The sequence below is a fragment of the Bubalus kerabau genome, chromosome 20, assembly GCF_029407905.1.
Source record: "Bubalus kerabau isolate K-KA32 ecotype Philippines breed swamp buffalo chromosome 20, PCC_UOA_SB_1v2, whole genome shotgun sequence".
NCBI lineage: Eukaryota > Metazoa > Chordata > Mammalia > Artiodactyla > Bovidae > Bubalus > Bubalus kerabau.
Genome location: NC_073643.1, coordinates 44,443,489 through 44,466,312, shown reverse-complemented (window position 1 = coordinate 44,466,312; position 22,824 = coordinate 44,443,489). Strand labels below are relative to the sequence as shown.

At 50.7% G+C, this 22,824-nt stretch overlaps 2 protein-coding genes and 1 long non-coding RNA gene across 4 annotated transcripts in view; 1 reads left to right on the top strand and 2 right to left on the bottom strand.

The window, feature by feature from the left end:
- FAM107A (family with sequence similarity 107 member A) overlaps positions 1–2,656 on the bottom strand; it is an 82,485-nt gene extending 79,829 nt beyond the window's left edge. The window contains exon 1 of the mRNA XM_055557164.1: positions 2,512–2,656. Within this exon, the coding sequence (XP_055413139.1) occupies positions 2,512–2,556 (45 nt within the window). The 5' untranslated portion in view covers positions 2,557–2,656. The remainder of the gene's footprint in view (positions 1–2,511) is intronic.
- On the top strand, positions 29–6,971 carry LOC129634831 (uncharacterized). Of its 2 annotated transcripts, XR_008705930.1 has the most exons (4): positions 29–389; positions 554–705; positions 1,287–1,655; positions 5,192–6,971. It is a non-coding gene; the product is annotated as an uncharacterized LOC129634831 (long non-coding RNA). The 2 variants fall into 2 exon arrangements; XR_008705931.1 differs by lacking the exon at positions 1,287–1,655 and having other exon boundaries at positions 146–389; positions 5,192–6,969.
- A 10,120-nt stretch (positions 6,972–17,091) lies between these two features.
- FAM3D (FAM3 metabolism regulating signaling molecule D) overlaps positions 17,092–22,824 on the bottom strand; it is a 30,253-nt gene continuing 24,520 nt past the window's right edge. Inside the window, exon 9 of the mRNA XM_055557318.1 lies at positions 17,092–17,519. Within this exon, the coding sequence (XP_055413293.1) occupies positions 17,433–17,519 (87 nt within the window). The 3' untranslated portion in view covers positions 17,092–17,432. The remainder of the gene's footprint in view (positions 17,520–22,824) is intronic.

Genomic DNA, 22,824 nt, shown 5'->3' with positions numbered 1-22,824 from the left:
TTGGCTCATCGGTTACCAGGGAAACCAGCAGCTGGGGCATATCCCTGCAGAGCCCCTTAGGTTAAGGAGCATCATGAGGGCAGGTGTTTCCTTTTAATAAACTAGCAGGTGGAGCTGTTCTGGGCTAAGGATTAGAACCATCAGGAGCTGGGGCAGAGGGCAAGCACGTCCCTGTGCACAGGTGAAGCAGAAGCGGACCGAGCAGGGGAGGAACACAGGGCAAGAGAGCAGCCGCCATGAGTGGCCTGACCATGCGTGCGTGCTACGCCCCTTCACTTGTGTCCAGCCCTTTGTAACACTACAGACTGCAGCCTGCCGCATACTCCGCCTCAAACACCCTGCCTGACCCTTACAATCTTGGTCCTCCCCTCTTCCGAGATATCCGTGGGGTAGGTATGTGGAGGTGTACTGCAACCAAATACAATACTAGCGCAAAACCAAATACAATACAAAACCAAATACAATACAAATGCAGAACGAATGCAATGCAGAGGACAAGGGGTGGGCAGACTTTGGAGCCAAGCACTTACTGGGTCAATTTTCCCAAGTGCAGAGGAGGACAACAGTGGCATCTCACTGTAGATCCAGCAATCAAGCCACTGTCTCCTAGCTGCTCAGACTAGGGTGAAGTGGAAGGTGTTTACCAGGCGCAATCCGGGGAAGATCAAGACCATTAAGGAATACAAGCAGCAGCAGCATGCTGAGGTAATCCCACCCCCACCTGTGGTTTTATCCTGGCCTACGCTTCCATGCCACCTGTCTGCCCTCGGGTCCCACAGCGGGTGATGGACACCAGAGGGGAGGGGTGTGGTAGGATTCACCGCATGCATGCTCGGTTGTGTCCAGCTCTTTTGTGACCCAATGGACTGGCCCGCCAGGTTCCTCTGTCCATGGAGTTCTCCAGGCAACGGAGTGGGCTGCCATTCCCTTCTCCAGGGCATCTTCCCGACCCAGGGATAGATCCTGGGTTCCCTGCATTGCAGTCAGATTCTTTACCATCTGAGCCACTAGGGAAGCCACAATTTGAGTTTTCAATATTTTCTGGCAGCTGATGGTGAAGGCCTGTGTGAAGGGCTCCCTTTTCTAATCCTGTTGCTCAGTCATTCAGTGCAGCCTGTAGTCTGTCTCCCTAGGTCAACCGTGGTCCTGGGACTGGGTTGGGCTCTCTTCCATGCCCGGGGCCTGAGGCAGCATCTGACTCAAAGTGGATGCTTAGGACATACCTGTGGAAGGAAGGAGTGAGTTTCCTGGATGGTCGCTCTGGATTCACTGATTCTCCTTCCTAGGATATGTCCCCTGGCATCCAGACTAAGTGACAGGGAGGTTCCTGCCCTCAGAGAGCTGACGTGGAGCTTGGGAAAGCCAGCTATGAAACAGTTAAAGAAACAGCCAAGGGACTTCCCTGGTGGTCCAGTGGTTAGGAATCCATCTGCCAATGCAGGGGACATGGGTTCGATCCCTGGTCCAGAAAGATCCCGCATGCCTCTGGGCAACAAAGCCTCTGCCAGTACTGTAGCTTGTGCTCCACGAGAAGCCACAACGAGAAGCCCGAGCACTGCAATGAAAGTAGTTCCCTCTTGCTGTAACTCGAGGAAGCCTGCATGTGCCAACGAAGATCGAGGGCGGCCAAAAATTTTTAAAAAATAAATACTCAAGTAAGTTCTGTGAAGCAGCTTCAGGACTGGGGACCAAGATGGAGGTACTTTAGCTGGAGGGGTCAGGGGCGGCCTCTCTAAGCTGAAGCCTGAAGGACCCGGTCGTGGAAAGAGCCAGGGAAGAGCACCCCGGGTGGAGGGCACGGCAGAACAGAGGCTCTGAGGCGGGGAAGCTCTTGGCTTGTTGGAGGAAGCCGTGGAGTCCAGCATGGCTGGAGCAGAGTCAATGTGAGAGTCCTAGGTGGCCAGGCTGGAGTAAGGGCACAGAGGGCTCATACCCTCTTCTCTGTGGTTGTGATTTCCTTGTAACGGCTCTTGAAGGGTTCTACTCAGGAGAGTTGAGGGTCAGATTCTGAATCAAAATGAAACTCTCTGGGTATCCCACGTGGGAAGCCACTGCCAAGAACAGAAGCTAAAATGAACTGCAGGCCCCAGGAGCACAGCCAGGAGAGGATGAACGGGGTCACGGTTAGGGGTTGAATTGAAGTGTATCCCCTAAAAGCTATGTTGAAACCCTAGCCCCTGTACCTGTGCATGTCACCTGAATTGCAAACAGGGTTTTTGATGATGTACTCAGTTAAAATGAGGTCATGAGGGTGGGCTCTAAGCTGATGTGACTGGTGTCCTTTTAAGAAGAGAAGCGACACAGACACACAGGAGATGCCACGTGACAACACTGGCAGACGCGGGTGAGATGCATCTATAAACCAAGGGGCGACAAAGACGGCTCAAAGTAGCCGACGCAGCACTAAAGAAGCCACCTGCTCATGCAGGAGATACAGGAGACGAGGGTTTGATCCCTGGGTTGGGGAAATCCCCTGGAGAAGGAAATGACAATCCACTCCAGTGTTCTTACCTGGAAAATTCCATGGACAGAGGAGTCTGGTGGACTACAGTCCATGGGGTTGCAAAAAGTCGGACACAACTGAGTGACTAAGCACACACATACCCCGGGAGCAGAGAGAGAGGCAGAGCACAGGTTCTTCCCAGAGCCTTCAGAGAAACCTGGCTCTGCTCACACCCTGATTTCAGGCCTCTGGCCTCCAGTGCTGTGAGGGGATACACCTGTGCTGCTTTCAGCCACCCAGCCCTAGGGAACCAAGACGTCACTTCCCCGTGCCTGCTTGTGATCACAATCTCTGTGGGACCTTCACTGATGCTGACCTGATGGCGGGACTCCCCCTGAACGTTTGCCCCATTGTACACCCCAAAACTCAATGGACATGAGTTTTAGCAAACTCTGGGAGATACTGAAGGACAGGGAAGCCTGGTGTGCTGCAGTCTGTGGGGTCACAAGGAGTCGGACAATGACTGAGCAGCTGAACACCACCATCCCAAAACGACCCCAAAGTGTTCCCAAGGGTGCAAGTGCATGAGGACAACCCTGCAGGGAGCTCCCTCTGAACAGCAGTCACCCCCTGGTTTCTGGCTGGGCCCCGCGGGTTCTGTTCTTACGGATGACAGCCCTGTGGGACACCCCAGGCCCCATCGTGACTTGCACCTTGGGAGCAGGGAAACCAACACCAAGCCTGCCTCCCATGGCTTCCTTGGCGTGGCTTTGCTGGTTGCGTTTAGCCCCTCTCAGATTTTAGATGAAGAAGCAAGGCTCCAGCCGCCTGCCCCTCCCTTCCACTGCAGGCCTGAGATCTGATCTCTCACTCGAACAAAGCCCCTCGTTCACGTGGGCTTAGGAGACACAATGTTCTGAAAGCAGATCCCTGGGCCCCCGCAAGGGAGCTGCTTTTGGGTTTCTGCCTTCTCAAAAGCCAGCCTTTGATTTGGCCCCTCCTGCCCCACCTCCGAGTTCTTTCATGATGGAAATTAAATTCCTCTGAACTTTAAGGCCCTTCTTTGGCGCTGCTCCCAGTGGGGCCAGAATCAGCACCAGATAGTAACTCTACCCACAAGGTGAAGATTTATTCTGGCGGGAGATGCGGTTTCATCCTGATGCTCGAAAAAAGCAAGTCAACGAGAAGGTGGTCTTAGGAACCAGACAGATTTGGTTCAAGTCCCAGCCCTGGTATGTGAAGGGTGTCTCCCTGAGTCTGGGTTTTTGCCCTGGTGAAATAGGGGCATCGGTACCTTTGTGGTGAGGATTCTTAGCACATTCACAAGAAGACCATTACCCCCTTCTCACCTCCCTGGCCCCTTCTCGGCTACCCCTGCTAGTCCTTCAGGTTTAGTAAAACATGCAGACCTAGTTAGGCAAATACAGCTCTGCGACAGGCTTGCCCCTCCCCCTGCTTACTCAGCCCCGAGTCCTGTGCGGGCATTTGAGACCCACGCAAGGAAGACGTCCTAGAAGAAGTGCCAGCTGGCGGGCATCTTTCTTTCTCCTTAAGTGTCCTTCCCTCCCAAGCTGGACTTCCAGCCACAAAGACGGACAGGAAAAGTTTTAGTCTTGGGAAAGGTGGTTGAGGGGCTTTAAGCGACAGCATTGCATCATTACATAGAGCAATACTCTTGCCTCTGGGCAGACTTAACCAGCACCCGGGCACAAGGCTCCACTGGCAGATGTGGGATGGATTCCCACCCCTACGAACCCATGCACTCATTGCTTCTGTACAGTGCCCGACCTGTACACCTGTTCAGGTAACTCCTGAACCCAGCCTGGGAAGCCAAGAGCAGCAGGGAATGACAGCTTCATTAGGTGGCCTAGGGCCCTTAGGAAAACAGTGCCCTTTCTCTGCTTCCAAAGGTCATTCCACCTGCCTTCAAAAGGCCCCTTTCATCTGCTCAGAGCGCCGCATCCACGGGTGTCACTCATCCATGATGTGGGCATGGCATCGTCTGCCTTGCGGGGCTGGGAGGCTGGAGGGAAGCCTTTGAAAGCCCCGAGTACGGTGGCTGGCAGGGTCAGTGCTCAGAAACTGCTATGCCCCCTCCTCCTTGTCTGCCCTCACACCTTGTGACAGAACGTCTGCTGGGGGTACAGTCAGAATTCAACACACGCCTGGTTCAAGAATAGTTACAAGAGTAGGTGGGCAGGCACTGGGCCTGGAGCTCAGAGATGGGCTGGACATGTGGGCAGCTGTTGGGAGGCCTTCCAGGCATCAGCCGCTGGTGTAAGTGAGGCCCGGGAGGCTGGCAGGATGCTGGGAGTCAGGGCTCAGCCAGGAGCAGGTCTCTGCTTTGTTGGGGGTGAGGAAGGGGCCTCCCCATGGGCTCCTGACCACCTTCTCCTCTTGGCCTTGAGCCCCCCATTCTCAGGGTCCTCTGGGAACCTGGTGGTGAACTTCTTTCCCCTCAGAGAAGCGGTCTGAGGTGGTGGGCAGAGTAGCAAGGGTAGGTTGGCGTGGATGGTGAGGGGCTCCTAACGCAGCCCTCAGGCCCGGCTCAGCTGTGGGCTGGCGAGTGGAACCCTTCCCTGGGCCTGGGCTGAGAGCACCCATCCATCATGATGGGGATAACTGTTCAGGGAGTCAGAGGGGCTGTGCCAGATGGGTGCCTTTTGGGCTCTGTAAGAACAAACACTCCCTTCCAGGATGTTTATCAAAATTAGCCATCTCTCCCAATTTTTTTCCCTTTTGTTTCAGCCATGGAAACGTTCTTCTAATGAAGATGAATGCAAAGCAATGAGCGTCTTGGCAAACATCAACAGAGTTGTTCACGGAAGTGAAAAACCCGGGTGGTGCTGAGTTCGGAGGAATGTTTTAGAGAATGCTGTGTCCATGCCCTCAAGGGCTGTCTGAGGTCCATGGGAATTGCTTTTCTTGGACCCTTTCTACCCAAGGACCTGCAACCTCATTGTCACAAGAACTTAAAGCAAGGCTCCAGGCAGGACATTGTTGTCTGCACTCATCTCTCTAAAATTAATGTATGCCAGGACTCTGGCGGTCCTGTGGCCTTAGGGCCCAGGAAAACGGTCATTAGGTGGCCTTAGGGCACAGGAAAATGGTGTCCACCAGGTCCATGCCAGAACCCTGGTGGTCCAGTGGTTAAGAATCCACCTGCCAATTCAGGGGACATGGGTTTGATCCTTGGTTGGGGAACTAAGATCCCACATGCTGTGGGGCAGTACCTAAGCCCATGCACCACAACTACCGAGCCCGCACTCTAGAGTCCACAAGCCATAACTACTGAAGCCCACACGCCTTACAGCTGTGCCTCCGCAACAAGAGAAGCCACGAGAAGCCAGCACACACAACTAGAGAAAGCCTGTGCACAGCAGCCAAGAGCCCGTGCACCACTTCAAAGACCCAGTGCGGCCAAAAATAAAAAATAAAGAAAATCAGGGCACACCCAGCTGGCCAATATTTCCAGCTTCTGGAATGTTCCAAACAGAAACACTGCTTCCGTGTATTGAAAATGCCTTCATTTGATCCTTTGCAAAAATCCTGAGTGTGGCCTGGGTACCCGCTTTGCAGATTACAACATGCTGAGTTCAAGGGAAGTTCAGAACTTGCCCAGGATAAGTAGGGGCAACAATATCTGCTTTTTGACTCTTGGTCCAGCATGCTTTCTGCCTCCGTCTTGAACTTTTCAATTTCTTTCCATTCTGTTCACACCATGGTCAGAGATACCACCAGCTCCCCATGGAGGTGGCAGGTACATTATGACTGAATGCCCAGCATCCATCTTACTCTCTCCTGTTGAGTTTTTGGGTGTGACAGTGGGGGACTGATCTCCAGCCCCACGGGGTCTCTGGTTGGTCTCAACCAATCCCATGGTCCTGCTTCCATCCTTTGCCAGCACCAGGTTCAGGATTCCAGGTGGAGCCAATGGCCTTGGTGTTCCCCGGGGGAAAAGGGCTGCTTTAGGGATGGCATGTGACTTAATCGCTCCCAGTGAAATTCAAGGGAACCTTGCTTGCGTGTTTCTAGGAAATGCCCTGGAAACATCACTGAGCCATTGGACCTCCACTTAGGGAACCCAATAAATTTCCGTATTGTTTAGACCAGCTTGTTTTTGGTTTTCCCTTCCTCCAAGCAGATGGCATTCTAACTGAAATCCAATTTATGGGAATTTCAGCAGCCGACTTCAAACTGGAGTCCTCATACCTGGCGCCCCCAACTGCAGCTGGAGATGGTCCTGACAGTTCCGACCAGTCAGCCCCATCTTTACCGTCACACGTGCTGTTCCCACCTATCATTATTTGCCTGGCTGTCCGTCTCCCCAACTCACAGACGGCTGTGAAGGCAGGAACCATCCCTTTCCATCCCCGGCTCAGTTCCTGGCACAGGGAAGCAGGTGCAAGTGTTCTTAGTCCTCAGTCGTGTCCAACGACTTGTGACCCCGTGGACTGTAGCCTGCCAGGCTCCTCTGTCCATGGGATTCTGCAGGCAAGAATACTGGAGTGGGTAGCCATTCCCTTCTCCAGGGGATCTTCCTGACCCAGGAATCGAACCCAGGTCTCCTGCATTGGCAGGAGGATTCTTTTTTTTAAAATTTATTTATTTTAATTAGAGGCTAATTACTTTACAATATTGTATTGGTTTTGCCATACATCAACATGAAGGAGGATACTTTACCACTGAGCCACCAGGGAAGACACAGGGGAGCAGGTATCCAGTTACTATTTTGCTGGGGGAGGCTGGGGCGGGAGAGATGAAGATGTGGTGGATGGAGTTGGGTACCCTGAGAGTGCACTTTGTGGGCAGGAGCCATCTCCAAGGGGCAGCTCTGTCCTCCCTTCCTGGTGCTGGGGAAGGAGCTGCAGGCACTACAGAAATGCCCTGGCCCTGGCTGCATGGCCCTGGGAAGTCCTTCCCTTCTCTGACCTCAGTCTTCCCAGCTGTTTAGTGAGGCAGGGACTGGACCGCATCATCAAGGCTTTTTCAGACTTGTCATTTTATGATTATGATTAAACCATAACTGGGGGCGGGGTATGGGATGCCTCTGAGGATAGCAGGGTGCATTTCATGGGACAAGCCTGTGGGAGAATAAATGCATAGGTGACAGGGATTACTTTCCACACAGAGGCCAGCGGGGTGTTGCTTCTGGAAAGAGGGAGGTGGGCATGGGGGAGGTCTGGTGGGGTGGTCTACCGAAGGGGGAGCCTGGCTTGAGGCTTGCTCACAGACTTCGCTCCAGCCTGGCTCACCACTGACCAGCGGGGGAAGGCACAGCTGCTGGGTATCAGCTTTTATGCCTGCTGTTGGCCGTGCTGGCTCAAGGGAAGGTTGGTGAGGCTAAGAAGAGGACACAGGCACGGGAGGATCCGGTTCAGGGAGAGACTGAGCACCCATTTTGTTCCAGGCATGGGATCATTTGGGTTTTACGATAATCTGAAGAGGGTCTTTTATCTTTCGTTTACTAAGGTAGAATCAGAGAGGTGCAGTGACTTGCCGAAGGTCCCAGAGGGTGTGGAGGAACTGACACAGGCCTGTCTGACTGTGTAGCCCATGTTCCCAATCACTGTGCCCGGCTGCCTTCTCCCTGGAGGGCTTTCCCCTGGGGTGGGGAAGCGGTGGGGTCCAAGGATAGGTGTGGCTTTCAACCTGGGGGCAAGTTCTCACTGACCCGTTAGGCTGCGCTGAGGATTCTGAAGCTGTCTGGACTTAGTGGGAAAGGGTAGGGGATTGATCGCCAATGTGTGCCAGGGGATGGGGAGGAACAGGGAGAGGCAGACCATGAGCTATACTCCGTCCTTCCTGGGACAGACCTTATTAGGGTCATTTTTAGGCCTGGGTAGCTGGCTTCCATGATGACTCCTGTCTCAGGTTCAGCACAGATAGGATCCAGCGGGGAGGAGTGGAAAGAGTGTTTCTGAGAGAGGGGATCGGCTGGGGCCAGGGCCAGGGCCCGAAGCTTGTCTGGGAGGGCAGCTCTGGGACTCCCAGAGGCTGTGTCCGATCACCTTCCTGCCCTGACTGCAGGTGACCCACACTGACCCCTGCAGACAGGAGTCAGCCTTGCAATGGGAAGTGAGGCCAGCACTAGGAGGCTTGGTGGCTCAGATGGTAAAGAACTGGCCTGCGATGCAGGAGATCTGGGTTCAGTCCCTGGGTCGGGAAGATTGCCTGGAGGAAGGCACGCCAACCCACTGCAGTATTCTTGCCTGGAGAACCCCATGGACAGAGGAGCCTGGCGGGCTACAGTCCACGGGGTCGCACAACTTAGCATGCATGCAGGGGTTATCGAGCCCAACACTCCTGTTTTGCAAACGGAGAAACTGAGGACCAGAGTTCTTCCTCCACAGGTCTACGACGTACTCTTCTTTAAATCTGAAAAGTGTGGGATGGGCTGGGTTGGCAGAAGGCTTGCAGTTAAGCAGAAGGGAGTCAAAATCCTGCCCTTTTTCACACTGGCTAAGAAGTCACGCTTGGCCTCTGAACCTCACTTCCCCGCCTTTAATACAATAGTTCATCACAGCTGGGAGAGGATTAGCATCTCCGTGTATGGGGCCCTCTGGGGGTCAGGAAGCTGATAAGCACTTTACTGGCAGCATCTCAGGGAACCCCCCAGAGATGGGTACCCGCCCCACTTCCCAGGTGAGGACTGGGATGCAGAGGGTGGGGTTCCTCACCACAGTAAGTGGGTGGAGGAGCTGGGACCTGGCAGCCTGACCACATTGCTGGTGGGCAGTCCTGGTATGGCTGTGAACATGTGCCAGAATTCCCCAGCCCCTCCTCAGAGACTCTGACCCAGGAGCTCTGGGTGGGCCCTGAGAAAGCGACAGGTTAACAAGCCCCCTCCCACACCTCCCCCCACCCATGTTTAAAGCCAACACAAGGGGTGTACAGACCTCGTTTTCAGAAATGCCGCACTGGCTGTGCTACCTACCACACTCCCTCCCCCCACCCCACAGAGACCCCAGACTTAGAAGGATAATGGATGGATAACATGGATAGATGGATAACATGAAGACAAATCTACCACCAACGGACCATATATAGCCCACTATGTGCCAGGCACTCTTTCAAATGCTTCGCATGATATAATTCTTTTAGTCCCCACCACAAGCCTGGGAGGTAGTGACTACTATTGTCCGATTTCAAGATGAGGACATGAGCTACAGAGAGCTTCAATAACTTGCCCTTGGCCCTACCTCTGGTGACCACTGGTTAGCCAAGTTCATTACAATAGTCGTTACTGTTTTCTTGCCCCGCCTTCACCTGTGCCAGGCTCCCCTGGTGCTGGGGGTGGGGCTGGGGGGAGTGGTCGGGGAACCCGAGGTAGGGCAGGAAGGGGCTATGTGTGTGTATAAGACCAGGGAGCCTGAGAGGCCGGGCGGCCCCAGGTCTGATTCAGAGATGGACAGATTGGACGCCGGCCTTGCCCTGAGCCCCAGCCAGGTTTCTACATGAAATCTTAGCTCTGAGCTCAGGGAGGGGGCTGGCGAGCAGTGTGTGAGGGACCCCACCTGGTGGGCGCAGCCTCCCTCCCCATGTCCAGGGCCTCTGCAGGACCCTCGGGGGCTCCTACCTTCTTCCCCTGGGCAGCTCCCATGGCACAAAGCGGGCACCGGGCTTGGCTGGGCCTGGGGCAGGGTGGGGGGGGCCAGGCGGGGGGTCCTCCCCTCGGTGTTATTTCAGGATCCGGGGCCCAAGGGGTGCCCTGGGCCAGGGGCCCCCGTCCTCCTGCGGCTCATTCTCCTTGGGCACAAAGGCGGCTTTCATGGCTGCTCCTAAGCTGGCTGCTCCTCAGACAGGCTTAGGGTGATTGATCCTGACGAGGGGCCGGTGTCCCCAGGCAGCTGCATGCCCTCCTGGGATCCCGGTGGTTCCTCACCTTCTGCACTCCTGCCCCTGCCAGGGAGGGGCAGAGCGGTCCTCTCCCCCTGCAGCGGGCAGCTGGGGTGTGGCAGGTGGCCTCTGGCGGCCCGGAGGGCAGGCCTTGACCTTCAAGCCAGCAGACAGGCCCCGGCGGGGGATCGGGAGGGTCTGTGTGGGGATGTGACCCTCAGGCTGCTCAGCCCCGTTAAGGACAGATCTGAGGAGCCACTCGGGGCTGGGGTTCTCCGGAGCAGAGATGCCCAGAGTGGAATGCTTCATTCACCAGAGCAGCAGTCCAAGCAGGGTGGCCAGTTTGGGCTCAGGCCAGGAAAATATCTGGAGGCCGGATTCCAGGCTGGGGGCCAAGGTTTCCGCGTTGCCCAGCAGTCACCCTCCTCCTCATTTCACCCCCTCCCTGCTGGTTGTCACCGGCCCGGGCAAGATTAAGGCTGGGCACCTTGGGCTGGAGTCACAGCTCTTTTCCTCACATGACTTGACCTCTGAGCCATGGGTTCTTCACCTGTGTGTGTGTGTGTGTGTGTGTGTGTGTGTGTGGTGGTGGTGGTGGGGTGGTCAGATAACCACAGCTCACGGTGGGTGCTGCTCTGAGGGCTGGAAGGGAAGGTGCGTGCAGCTGAAGCCATTGTCCTGTTAAAGCTTAAGTGTCATTCCCTGCTTCACAATCTTCCTCTTGACCAAACTGGGATGACAGTGGTCCCACATCCCACAGGGCTGTGAGGATGAAATGAGGTAATTCACATAAAGCTCTGACACAGGTTTCGACGATAGCAATTGTCCACGGAATTTAGATGCTGCTGTTATCCCACTGTTACTAATACGGATGATTGACCCACTGCCCGCTGGCGAGCCCCAGGCAAGCAGTGTGATTCAGCACAGCGTCCTCTCCCAAGAGCTGGCTGGGTGGGGAAAGCCCAGTGGCCTTCCCTTTCCTCCAGCACAGAGCCTGGCACAGTGATTGTGACCCGGATGACGTATGAGATGGCAGCTGGTGGTGAAGTGTGCAGGATCAGGTGTTCTAGACCCGACTTTGCCCATGGAATGGCGTCCCCCATGGCCCACGGGCTCTGATTCATCCAGTCTTGCCTGCCTCTGGGGCCTCGCCTGCCGCAGCCCTCCTCTCCCTGACAGTTCCTGCTTGGACCACTTTTATTCTTACCTCGGCACCTTTCCACTGGCTGCTCTTGCTGCCTGAAATGTTCCCCATCTCTCTCCCTTGAATTCATTTGTTTTTAAAATCTTGGCACGATTCTTTACACTTTGTCTTTTAGGCTCAGTTATCACTACCTCAGAGAAGCTTTTCCAGACTTCCTGTGGCCTCAAGAGCTGTTTAGTATTTATTATAGCACTCGTCAGAAACCGTGGTTATTGTCTGTCATCCCTACCTGAATGGCATCTTCACAAAGTCTGGGACTGGCCTGTCTTGTTCCTCAGTTTACTCCCCTGCATCTAGAATAGCACTCGACATGTTGCAGTCACTCAGTACATATTGGTGGCTCCTCGGTCCATGGGATTTTCCAGGTAAGAATACTGGAGTGAGTTGCCATTTCCTTCTCCAGGGGATCTTCCCAACCCAGGGATTGAACCGGGGTCTCCCACATTGCAGGCAGACTCTTTACCATCTGAGCCACCAGGGAAGTCCATATATTGGTGGAGGGGATAAAGAAATGATGCAGGATTCGATTAAATAGTCTTAAGTATGTAGAGTGCTTAACACGGCCCTAACTCATCGCAATTATCAATACTGTTGTTATTCTTGTTGCTGTATTTCCCCCAGCACCTATGCCCCATCCAGCCAAGCAAAAGTGTGGCTTCTTCCCTTTGCTGCTTCTCCTGGGTTCAGCCCCTGCCTTTTCTGCCTGTCCCAGTCACAGTAGGGGTACAGCTTCTGTTTTCCTGCAGTAAGAACACCCACAAAACTGGAAAGAGCAGTGACTAGACTGGCAGCCAGCCACAGAGGTACAAGCGCCATCAGTCAACTCTGAAGACCAAACTCTGTTGGCAGCCATCCCATAATTATCCACTGGCTTGGTTCTTGGTGGGATTGGAAGGGAGGAAAAGGAATTTTACACACTTATTAATTTTCCCCATCTGCTTGGAGTCCTGCTGAAATAGGGCTTATGAGCCACACTGAAAGCTGGCTTGACTGGATACCTCGATTGACTGGATGTCTGAAGCCTCGCTCCTGGCAAGACAGGGGTCTAAAAACCAGCCTTTGGACCCTGTGTCTTGGGCAGGAGGAGTGGGGTTGGTGGTCCCTGCAGGGGCGATGCTTGGAATACATGAGTGGTTTGTGGAGCAGCGGCTGGTGGTGGAGGGTCAGGACTAGCCAGATCAGCATGGCCTGGTTTCACCATGCGGCCTGGGCACAACGCTTAGCTTCTTTCTTCATCCGCAAAAAGCAGATAAACATCTGCTCTTTCCTGGCCCACAGCCTTGTGGAAAAAAGCAAGGCCTGCGCTATGCGGCAGGGATCTGAACAGAGGAGTTCCAGATCTCTCAAGCCCAGCCCCCTCCATCTCTCCCAAAGAATGATGGTAGATGGTGAGACCTTTGGCAATTTTCAGAAGTCTTCAGAGGCACGCAGGAGGAGGAGGAAGGGAGAGGGAGTCAAGGGGGAAGAGTAAAGGGGGACAGAAAACAGTAATAGTTTCAGGGCAAGTTTTTCTGAAAGAGTCTGTTTCCTGTAGTGATGGAGATAGATTGGGATGCCAATCTTTATTCTGAGGCTCTTGGCTGTGTGACTTTGGACAAGTTACTTGACCTCTCTGAGCCTCTTTTTTTTCCCATATGCATAAAAGGAATAACAAGGATCCCCACCCCAGGCGGCTATGAGGATGAAATGAGGTAACTCATGTAAAGCTCTGTGCAGAGCCTATTTATATGACAGCCAAGTCTCCATAGAAGTTAGGGACGTGCTGTTGTGACGTGCCTCATAATAGTGGTGGTAAGTCCACTGCCCATCGGCAAGTCCCAGGGGACCAGTCTATTAAGCACCACACCTTTCCCAAGAACTGGGTGAACATACCAGCCTTCCCTTTCTATCTTGGGCTGCCACCTACTGGTGATGACCAGAATTACAGCTACTGGAAAGCCCTTGCTGTGACTTAGGGAACACCGGCTCCGCTCACAGTCCCATCCTCTCTCCTGGGAGAGAGGAGAGGCACGCTGGTGGGAACAATGAAGGGAAATATGAGCCCCAGAGTCCAAGATCATGAGTACCTTGCAGAGGTTCCTGAAGGCTTGTCACCCCGATGATGACAGAGTCAGTCCCCGAGTCTTGTCCATTTTACTTCCTGAATACCCCCCGAGACTGGTCCCTTTTGCCCATCCTGTCTCTGGCCAGGCCACCACCCACTTTCCCCGGATGACACAGCAGCCTCCTCACTGACCCTCTTGCCTCCGCTCCCTTATCCATACAACAGCCAGGAGGAATGTCTTAAAAACTGCAAATCCGATCATGCCAGCCTCAGCCTAAACCTCTCACTGATCCCCACAGATCCTGGGCAGAATCTGAACCCCTTCGCCTAGCCCACAAGGCCCCCTCACTCCGTCCGCTCAGCGTTTGGCACCCACTCTGTGCCCCTGGCAGGCCTCCTCTATACTCTTGCCTCGCCTGGCACATGCCGCTTTCCCTCGTTGCCTGGTGAACTCCGGCACATTCCCCCCTCGTTGCCTGGTGAACTCCGGCACATTCCCCCCTCGTTGCCTGGTGAACTCCGGCACATTCCCCCCTCGTTGCCTGGTGAACTCCGGCACATTCCCAGGCTCGCCGAGCGTGCTGCCTCCTCCAGGATGCCTTCTCTGACCCTACAGCCTTTCCCCAACATAGCCGTTATCAAGCTGCATTGCATCTTCATCTGTGACCCTCCTGGACTAGGAGCAGGAACCGTGCCTCATTTCCTTCATCGAGGTGTCCCCAGCAAACACTGTTTCTGACATATAGAAGGTGAGTGAGGGAGCTGACCCTTAGGGGGGCAGTAGACTCTCGACGGCTGGTTTTTTGGACTCTCTGTCCTGCCCCAATCTTGACCTGACCCGGGGATCCCTACAGTGACCACAATGCCCTGAAGATGACATGGGGAGTCTGATGGGTGGTTGCTACTTTGTGATGCCAGCCCCAGCGAGGCCCAACATGGCTTCGAGAACTGGCGTTTAAGGAAAATTCGTGCAGACAGGGTGGTCTTGTCTCCTAGTCCAGGCCTGCGCTCAGTCCTACCTGGCTGACCATGCCCATTGCCTCTTCCAGGGGGAGGAACCAAAGTCCCTCAGAAGGTGACTTTGGGATACGACTTCTTGCCAGTGATTTATGAAGGACTGGAGGACATAGTTAAGGGAGCACGGGGGCAGGATGGGGATGCTTTCAGGCAAAGTCCCAGCTTTAACTTGAGCCCACAGGGAACTCTGGGGTGTGTGCATTACCCCTCATGGTGGTCCTGCCCCAAGACCAGGAAGTCCTCAGCTATGGACCATCCATGCTCACGTGAACTCTGGCACTTCCCGACCTCTCTTCTTTGCACTTGGGAGCAAAGGTTTGCGTAGCCCCCGGGGCAGTTCTCTAAAGGAGAGTGCAGACTGCCCAGCCTGTCTGAGCACAAGCTGGGAGAGGGGGTGGGTGGGTGGGGCACCAACCTTCTCGCTGTGCTGCCTTTCCAAGCTCCCATCTCCAGGAGACCCTTCCTCAATTCTCTGATTCATCCTGTTGATGTTTTCTCAATCTTCTTTGAAGTGCTGTGCAAATGCAGCTTCTAGAAAAGTACCACAACCAGGTGGTCCTTTTTAAAGAGTGGCCCCTGCCAAGAACACTGCCCTCTTCCTGGTTATAGACTCACTTTAGCGGTCTTATTCATCCTCGTTTAATTTTATGAGATATTTTTGCTTAAGAAAAAAAAAAAATCCCAAACACAGGAGTAGCGTATGCTAATAATGCAAACTGCCTGCACCTTCATCCCCAGAGGGGCTGTCTGGCCAGATGTTTTCCCAAACATCGTACATACGTATGTTCTTCTTTGACTTCTGGTGATATGGCTACTTTATCATATTTAGTGCCCACAAGCCCCTGAGAGACTGATGCCCTTTGCCCCCATTTCTCAAAGGAGAACTCTGGCCCAGAGGTGACATGACCTGCTCATCCGGCTAGAGGGTGGCAGAGCAAGCACTCAGATCTGGGCCCGGCCTTTCTGACCAGCCACATTGCCTGCGGTGGCTAACCACCCATTACAGTGAGTCAGCTAAGAGGGGCTGAGGGGCTTGGTCAGGGTCCAAGGGCCTTCAGAAGCACCCCACCCCCGCCCCAAGACTGACCCGTTGGTCCTGGGGGGTCAGGACGGAAGGGTACTGGGGCAGCCCTCTGTCAGCATGTCAGGTGTGGGGAGAGGGCCTTCCACTTGGAACAAAAAGGGAGGAATGGGGCAAATTTGTCTACTCCCGGGGCTGCCAGCGTTATATGGATGTGCAGGTGGTCGGGTGGGGCCGGCAAACTTCCCCTGAGAGTGAGCTGCCATGCCTGGGGAAGAGGCACAGGGCTGAGGCATCGGCAGGGTGGCCGGCCAGGCGCCTTCTGACTTCCTTAGCCAGGCCTGCTCACTGCCGTCTTACCAGGCTCTGATCACTGATCTTGACCCCATGCAACTGCAGCCCCCCACTCCCCCCCCAACCAAGGCCCCTGCTGAAGGTTCCCACACTTCTCCTCCTCTAGCCCAGGCCCTCTCGGCCCTTCTGAAGCCCTGTCTGTGCCCAGAGCTCGGTAACTGTGAGCCCCACACCCACGGAGTGCACAGGACTTCAGCTTCTGCTGTCCTACCGCTTGGGTGTCTGCTCTTGGAGCCTGGGCATCTTCTCTATGAGCCTTGTGCTCTCCCTGGTACACACTCCAGGAGCCCAAGGGCCAGTGCTTTCTACCCCCATGCCTCCTCCCAGGCTTTAGTCTGCTCTTCCCTGGCCCTTCTCAGAGACCCCAGGCAGGGTCTCACCACCAGATCCCTCGGGCTTCACCACTTCAATGGCCTCCCGTGGTTGGTATTGACATCTCTTGGCTAAGGACTCTCTGCAAAGTCCAGATGGCTGCTCTCCCCCACGTAGGGCAGACTAGATGCACCCAGGAATTTCGCAACACCCGCAGCCGATGGGCAGTACCCCAGCTCCCTCACCTCTCCTGAGATCTCTGAGGTGCATGTTTGACACCAATTCCTAGGGCTTCCCCTGCAATTAAGTTCCACTCACCCACAGCGGTAGCTGAGTTGACAATACACCCCTGCTAGGCTGCCTTCTCTTCCCTGTCTTACTTCCCTGCCCATTATGGGTGTTTTCCAGAATCACTTCCCAGATAAATAACCTGTACTTGGAGCCCCATACAGAGATAGCCAGGATGTCTTCCCCGAAGCCTTGCAGCCTGGCTTTTCCTTCCAGCCTTTCTCAGATCTCCCTGCGGCCCCCCTCACCAGCTCTAGATGTTCTGCAGCTCTCATTCAAACAGCAGTGGAAGACCGTGTTCTCTGTGTCTGGCCCCCCTGCCCTCTCTGCTCCTGGGGGTCTTACACCTCATGCTGGAACCACGTACACTTTCATATCTAAACGAGATCCCTATAAAACCAATCTCCCTTCCAGCTGCCTAACCAGGGGCTTGACACCATTGCTGACCCGTGGGAACATGGGGCTGAGCAAACCCTGTCTGGACCATTCCCACCCCCCGGGAAGTGCTGCACAGCAAGGGGGTGGGAAATTTGGTTCGAAATCATCAAAAATAAAGTTTAATTGTGCTCAGGTGCAGGCAGTCTGTCCTGTCCTTCCCCCGGGAGTGACAGTCAGCGGTCCCCTAGGGAAAGCACACCTGTTCTTTCCACAGACAGCCGGCTCCGGAAGGACCCGCAGACGCTGGCCATCTCCGGAGAGGATGCGTCTACCCAGGAGGGTTTTGTTTCCAACAGAGGAAGCCGGCAGAATACTTGAGGGCCCTCAGCACTTTCCATTTCCCATGGCTGCTCCCACTTCTCCTCTGCGTCTGTCAGCTCCTGCCCATCTGACTCGCAGTGATCCTGGGCTCCGGTTCCCAGGTCAGGCAGGAGCAGCCTCGGGGCCCAGCCCAGGAAGGGCCACAGCCACCCTATACCTTCCGGGGCACACAGCCCTCCAGCTCCAGCAGCTCTGGCCAGCCGTCATATTTGTTCGTTTCTGGGTTGTTCTTTAAGAACTAGAGAGACAGAAGAAAGAGAGAGAGAGACTGACTGTGTTAGGACCCATGCCTGCATGTGCCTTGTGTGTTAAAACCTAAATGGCTTCATTTCATCCTCACTACTGCCCCATGGGGGGTGGGGGAGGGCGGGATATTTCTAGCCCATTTCACCAACAGGTAAACTGAGGCTGGTGGAGGACAACTTGCCCAAGGTTTCAGAGTCTAGTCATTGCTTGTCATGCCCTGGAGGGTGGGGGGGGGGGGTGGCACCAAGCATTGGGGAAGTGGTGCTTGAAGAGCTTCAGCCCTGCTAGGACATCCCAGATGACAATAATAATAATTATAATAATAACAACTAACCCCTAACACAAACTTAGAGAAAATCTAAAAATCAAACAAGGCAAATTCCCAAATTAAGTAAAATATATTTATATGATAGAATATATATTTATGCATTGCAAATAGATTTTTTTTTCATTTTTCTGCTTTCAATATCAATACATTTTTCTGCTTTTAATTATCAATAAATCAATACTGAATAAAAAATAATACTAACCAAAATAAAATAAACAATTAAATTAAAATAAAATAACCACCACAAGAATAAAAAGCAGCATCCTAGCTGCAAACTTGGAGAAGGCAATGGCACCCTACTCCACTACTCTTGCCTGGAAAATCCCATGGACGGAGGAGCCTGGTGGGCTGCAGTCCATGGGGTCGCTAAGAGTCAGACACGACTGAGCGATTTCACTTTCACTTTCCACTTTCAGGCATTGGAGAAGGAAATGGCAACCCACTCCAGTGCTCTTGGCTGGAGAATCCCAGGGATGGGGGAGCCTGGTGGGCTGCCGTCTCTGGGGTCGCACGGAGTTGGACACGACTGAAGTGACTTAGCAGCAGCAGCAGCAGCTGCAAACTATTTTATATAGGATGGATAAGCAACAAGGTTCTACTCTATAGCACAGGGAACTATATTCAGTATTTTGTAATAAATCATAATAGAAAAGCATATGAAAAAGGATATATGTATATATGTATAACTTTGGTGAATCACTTTGATGTACAGTGGAATCTAATACAACATTGTAAACCAACTATTCTTCAATTAAAAAAAAAAGAGAAGCATTCTAGCCATTCATGAATGCCTGCTCTATGTCAGGCAGAATGCACTTAATGCAGTTAATCTTCACAGTGGCCTTAGAAGTGCCCACTGTTATCATCCCAGCTCACAGAAGGGAAAATTGAGGCACAGAGGGCCAAAGTCACTGCCTGTGGCTGCCCAGCTAGCAAGTGGTGGAACCACTGTGTAATATTAATTAATATTGAAAAGAAATGTGTAAAGAGCATACAATCAGTTAAGATTATGTTTAAATGAACCTACTTACAGCATAGGGAGTTTTACTCAGTGCTCTGTGGGGACCTAAATGGAAAGGAAATCCAAAAGAGAGAGGCTATATGTACACATATAGCTGATTCACTTTGCTGTACAGTGGGAAGTAACATAACACTGTAAGGCAATTATACCCAATAAAAGTTTTTTTTTAAAAAAGAGACTGTGTTTAAAATGCTCAGGCTTAAGACCCTATTTTTTTTTTTTTTTTTTTTCTTCTTCAGCAAACTTCATATATATATTATATAATTTTTTGACCGTGGTTTTTTTTTTTTTTTCTTTTTTCTTTTTCTTCTTTTCTTTAACATTGCATTTTTGAAATTCCAAACTCTACTCTAGATTTTTAATTTTAGCCTTTTGATAGATGTTATCAATTTTGTACCTATAGTTTTTTTCATAATTGCTGTGACTTTTTTTTTTTTTTCCTCTGTTTCTTTCTCTTCTTCTTTTATATAACATCGTATATCTGCAATTCCAAACTCTACTCAAGATTTTTAATTTATGCTATTTGGTATTTGATATCAATTTTGTACCTGTATTTTCTTTATAATTTTTGCGACATTGTTTTTGTTGGTTTGTTTGTTTTCTCTCTTTATTTTTCTTCTTCTTCTTTTTTTTTTTTAACGTTGTATTTTTGAAATTCCAAACTCTACTCTGGATTTTTAATTTTTGCTGTTTGGTATTAGTTATCAATTTTGTACCTGTAGTTTCTTTATTACTTTCACGACCTTGTTTGTTTTTCTTTGTTCGTTTTTTCTCTCTTTCTTTTCCTTCTCCTTTTCATTAACATCGCATTTTTGAAATTCCAAACTCTACTCTAATTTCTAACTTTTGTTTTTATGTATTTGTTACCAATTTTGTACCTTTAAGAACCCAATCTTCAGGACCCATTTTTCACTAGGGAACGAGATTACTGGCTTGACTGCTCTCTCTCCCTTTGGACTCTCCATTTTCTCCACCAGGTCACCTGTATCTCCTCCCTAACCCCTCTCTACTCTACCCAACTCTGTGAATTTCTGTGTGTTCCAGACGGTGGAGAACACTTAAGGAACTGATTACTGGCTGGATCTGTCTCCCGCCTTTTCATTTCCCCCTTTTATCCTTCCGGCCACCTCTGTCTCCTGCCTCCTTCTTCTCTTCCCTGTATAACTCCGTGAACATCTCTGAGCGGTCCAGTTGTGGAGTGCACATAAGGAAGTGACTACTGGCTAGCCCACTCTCTCCACTATTGATTCCACCTCATCTCATTTGGGTCACCTCTAACTCCCTCCTCCCTCTTCTCTTCTCCATGTAACGCTGTGAACCTCTCTGAGTGACCCTCACAGTAGAGAAACTTTTCATCTTTAACGTAGATGTTTTATCAGTGGTGCTGTATAGAAGGAGAAGTTTTGAAACTACTGTAAAATTAAGACCGATAACTGGAAGTAGGAGGCTTAAGTCCAATCCCTGACTCCAGGGAACTCCTGACTCCAAGGAACATTAATTGACAGGAGCTCATCAAACGCCTCCATACCGACACTGAAACCAAGCACCACACAAGGGCCAACAAGTTCCAGGGAAAGACATACCAAGCAAATTCTCCAGCAACAAAGGAACACAGCCCTGAGCTTCAAGATACAGGCTGCCCAAAGTCACCCCAAAACCATAGACATCTCATAACTCATTACTGGACATTTCATTACACTCCAGAGAGAAGAAATACAGCTCCATCCACCAGAACATCGACACAAGCTTCCCTAACTAGGAAACCTTGACAAGCCACCTGTACAAACCCACACACAGCGAGGAAACGCCACAATAAAGAGAACTCCACAAACTGCCAGAATACAGAAAGGACACCCCAAACTCAGCAATTTAAACAAGATGAAGAGACAGAGGAATAGCCAGCAGATAAAGGAACAGGATAAATGCCCACCAAACCAAACCAAAGAGGAAGAGATAGGGAATCTACCTGATAAAGAATTCCGAATAATGATAGTGAAATTAATCCAAAATCTTGAAATTAAAATGGAATCACAGATAAATAGCCTGGAGGCAAGGATTGAGAAGATGCAAGAAAGGTTTAACAAGGACTTAGAAGAAATAAAAAAGAGTCAATATATAATGAATAATGCAATAAGTGAAATTAAAAACACTCTGGAGGCAACAAATAGTAGAATAACAGAGGCAGAAGATAGGATTAGTGAATTAGAAGATAGAATGGTAGAAATAAATGAATCAGAGAGGATAAAAGAAAAACGAATTAAAAGAAATGAGGACAATCTCAGAGACCTCCAGGACAATATTAAACGCTACAACATTCGAATCATAGGGGTCCCAGAAGAAGAAGACAAAAAGAAAGACCATGAGAAAATACTTGAGGAGATAATAGTTGAAAACTTCCCTAAAATGGGGAAGGAAATAATCACCCAAGTCCAAGAAACCCAGAGAGTCCCAAATAGGATAAACCCAAGGCGAAACACCCCAAGACACATAGTAATCAAATTAACAAAGATCAAACACAAAGAACAAATATTAAAAGCAGCAAGGGAAAAACAACAAATAACACACAAGGGAATTCCCATAAGGATAACAGCTGATCTTTCAATAGAAACTCTTCAAGCCAGGAGGGAATGGCAAGACATACTTAAAATGATGAAAGAAAATAATCTACAGCCCAGATTATTGTACCCAGCAAGGATCTCATTCAAGTATGAAGGAGAAATCAAAAGCTTTTCAGACAAGCAAAAGCTGAGAGAATTCTGCACCACCAAACCAGCTCTCCAACAAATACTAAAGGATATTCTCTAGACAGGAAACACAAAAATTGTGTATAAATTCGAACCCAAAACAATAAAGTAAATGGCAACGGGGTCATACTTATCAGTAATTACCTTAAACGTAAATGGGTTGAATGCCCCAACCAAAAGACAAAGACTGGCTGAATGGATACAAAAACAAGACCCCTGCATATGTTGTCTACAAGAGACCCACCTCAAAACAGGGGACACATACAGACTGAAAGTGAAGGGCTGGAAAAAGATTTTCCATGCGAATAGGGACCAAAAGAAAGCAGGAGTAGCAATACTCATATCAGATAAAATAGACTTTAAAACAAAGACTGTGAAAAGAGACAAAGATGGTCACTACATAATGATCAAAGGATCAATCCAAGAAGAAGATATAACAATTATAAATATATATGCACCCAACACGGGAGCACCGCAGTATGTAAGACAAATGCTAACAAGTATGAAAGAAGAAATTAACAATAACACAATAATAGTGGGAGACTTTAATACCCCACTCACACCTATGGATAGATCAACTAAACAGAAAATTAACAAGGAAACACAAACTTTAAACGATACAATAGACCAGTTAGACCTAATTGATATCTATAGGACATTTCATCCCAAAACAATGAATTTCACCTTCTTCTCAAGCGCACATGGAACCTTCTCCAGGATAGATCACATCCTGGGCCATAAAGCTAGCCTTGGTAAATTCAAAAAAATAGAAATCATTCCAAGCATCTTTTCTGACCACAATGCAGTAAGATTAGATCTCAATTACAGGAGAAAAACTATTAAAAAATCCAACATATGGAGGCTGAACAACACGCTGCTGAATAACCAACAAATCACAGAAGAAATCAAAAAAGAAATCAAAATTTGCATAGAAACGAATGAAAATGAAAACACAACAACCCAAAACCTGTGGGACACGGTAAAAGCAGTCCTAAGGGGAAAGTTCATAGCAATACAGGCACACCTCAAGAAACAAGAAAAAAGTCAAATAAATAACCTAACTCTACACCTAAAGCAACTAGAAAAGGAAGAAATGAAGAACCCCAGGGTTAGTAGAAGGAAAGAAATCTTAAAAATTAGAGCAGAAATAAATGCAAAAGAAACAAAAGAGACCATAGCAAAAATCAACAAAACCAAAAGCTGG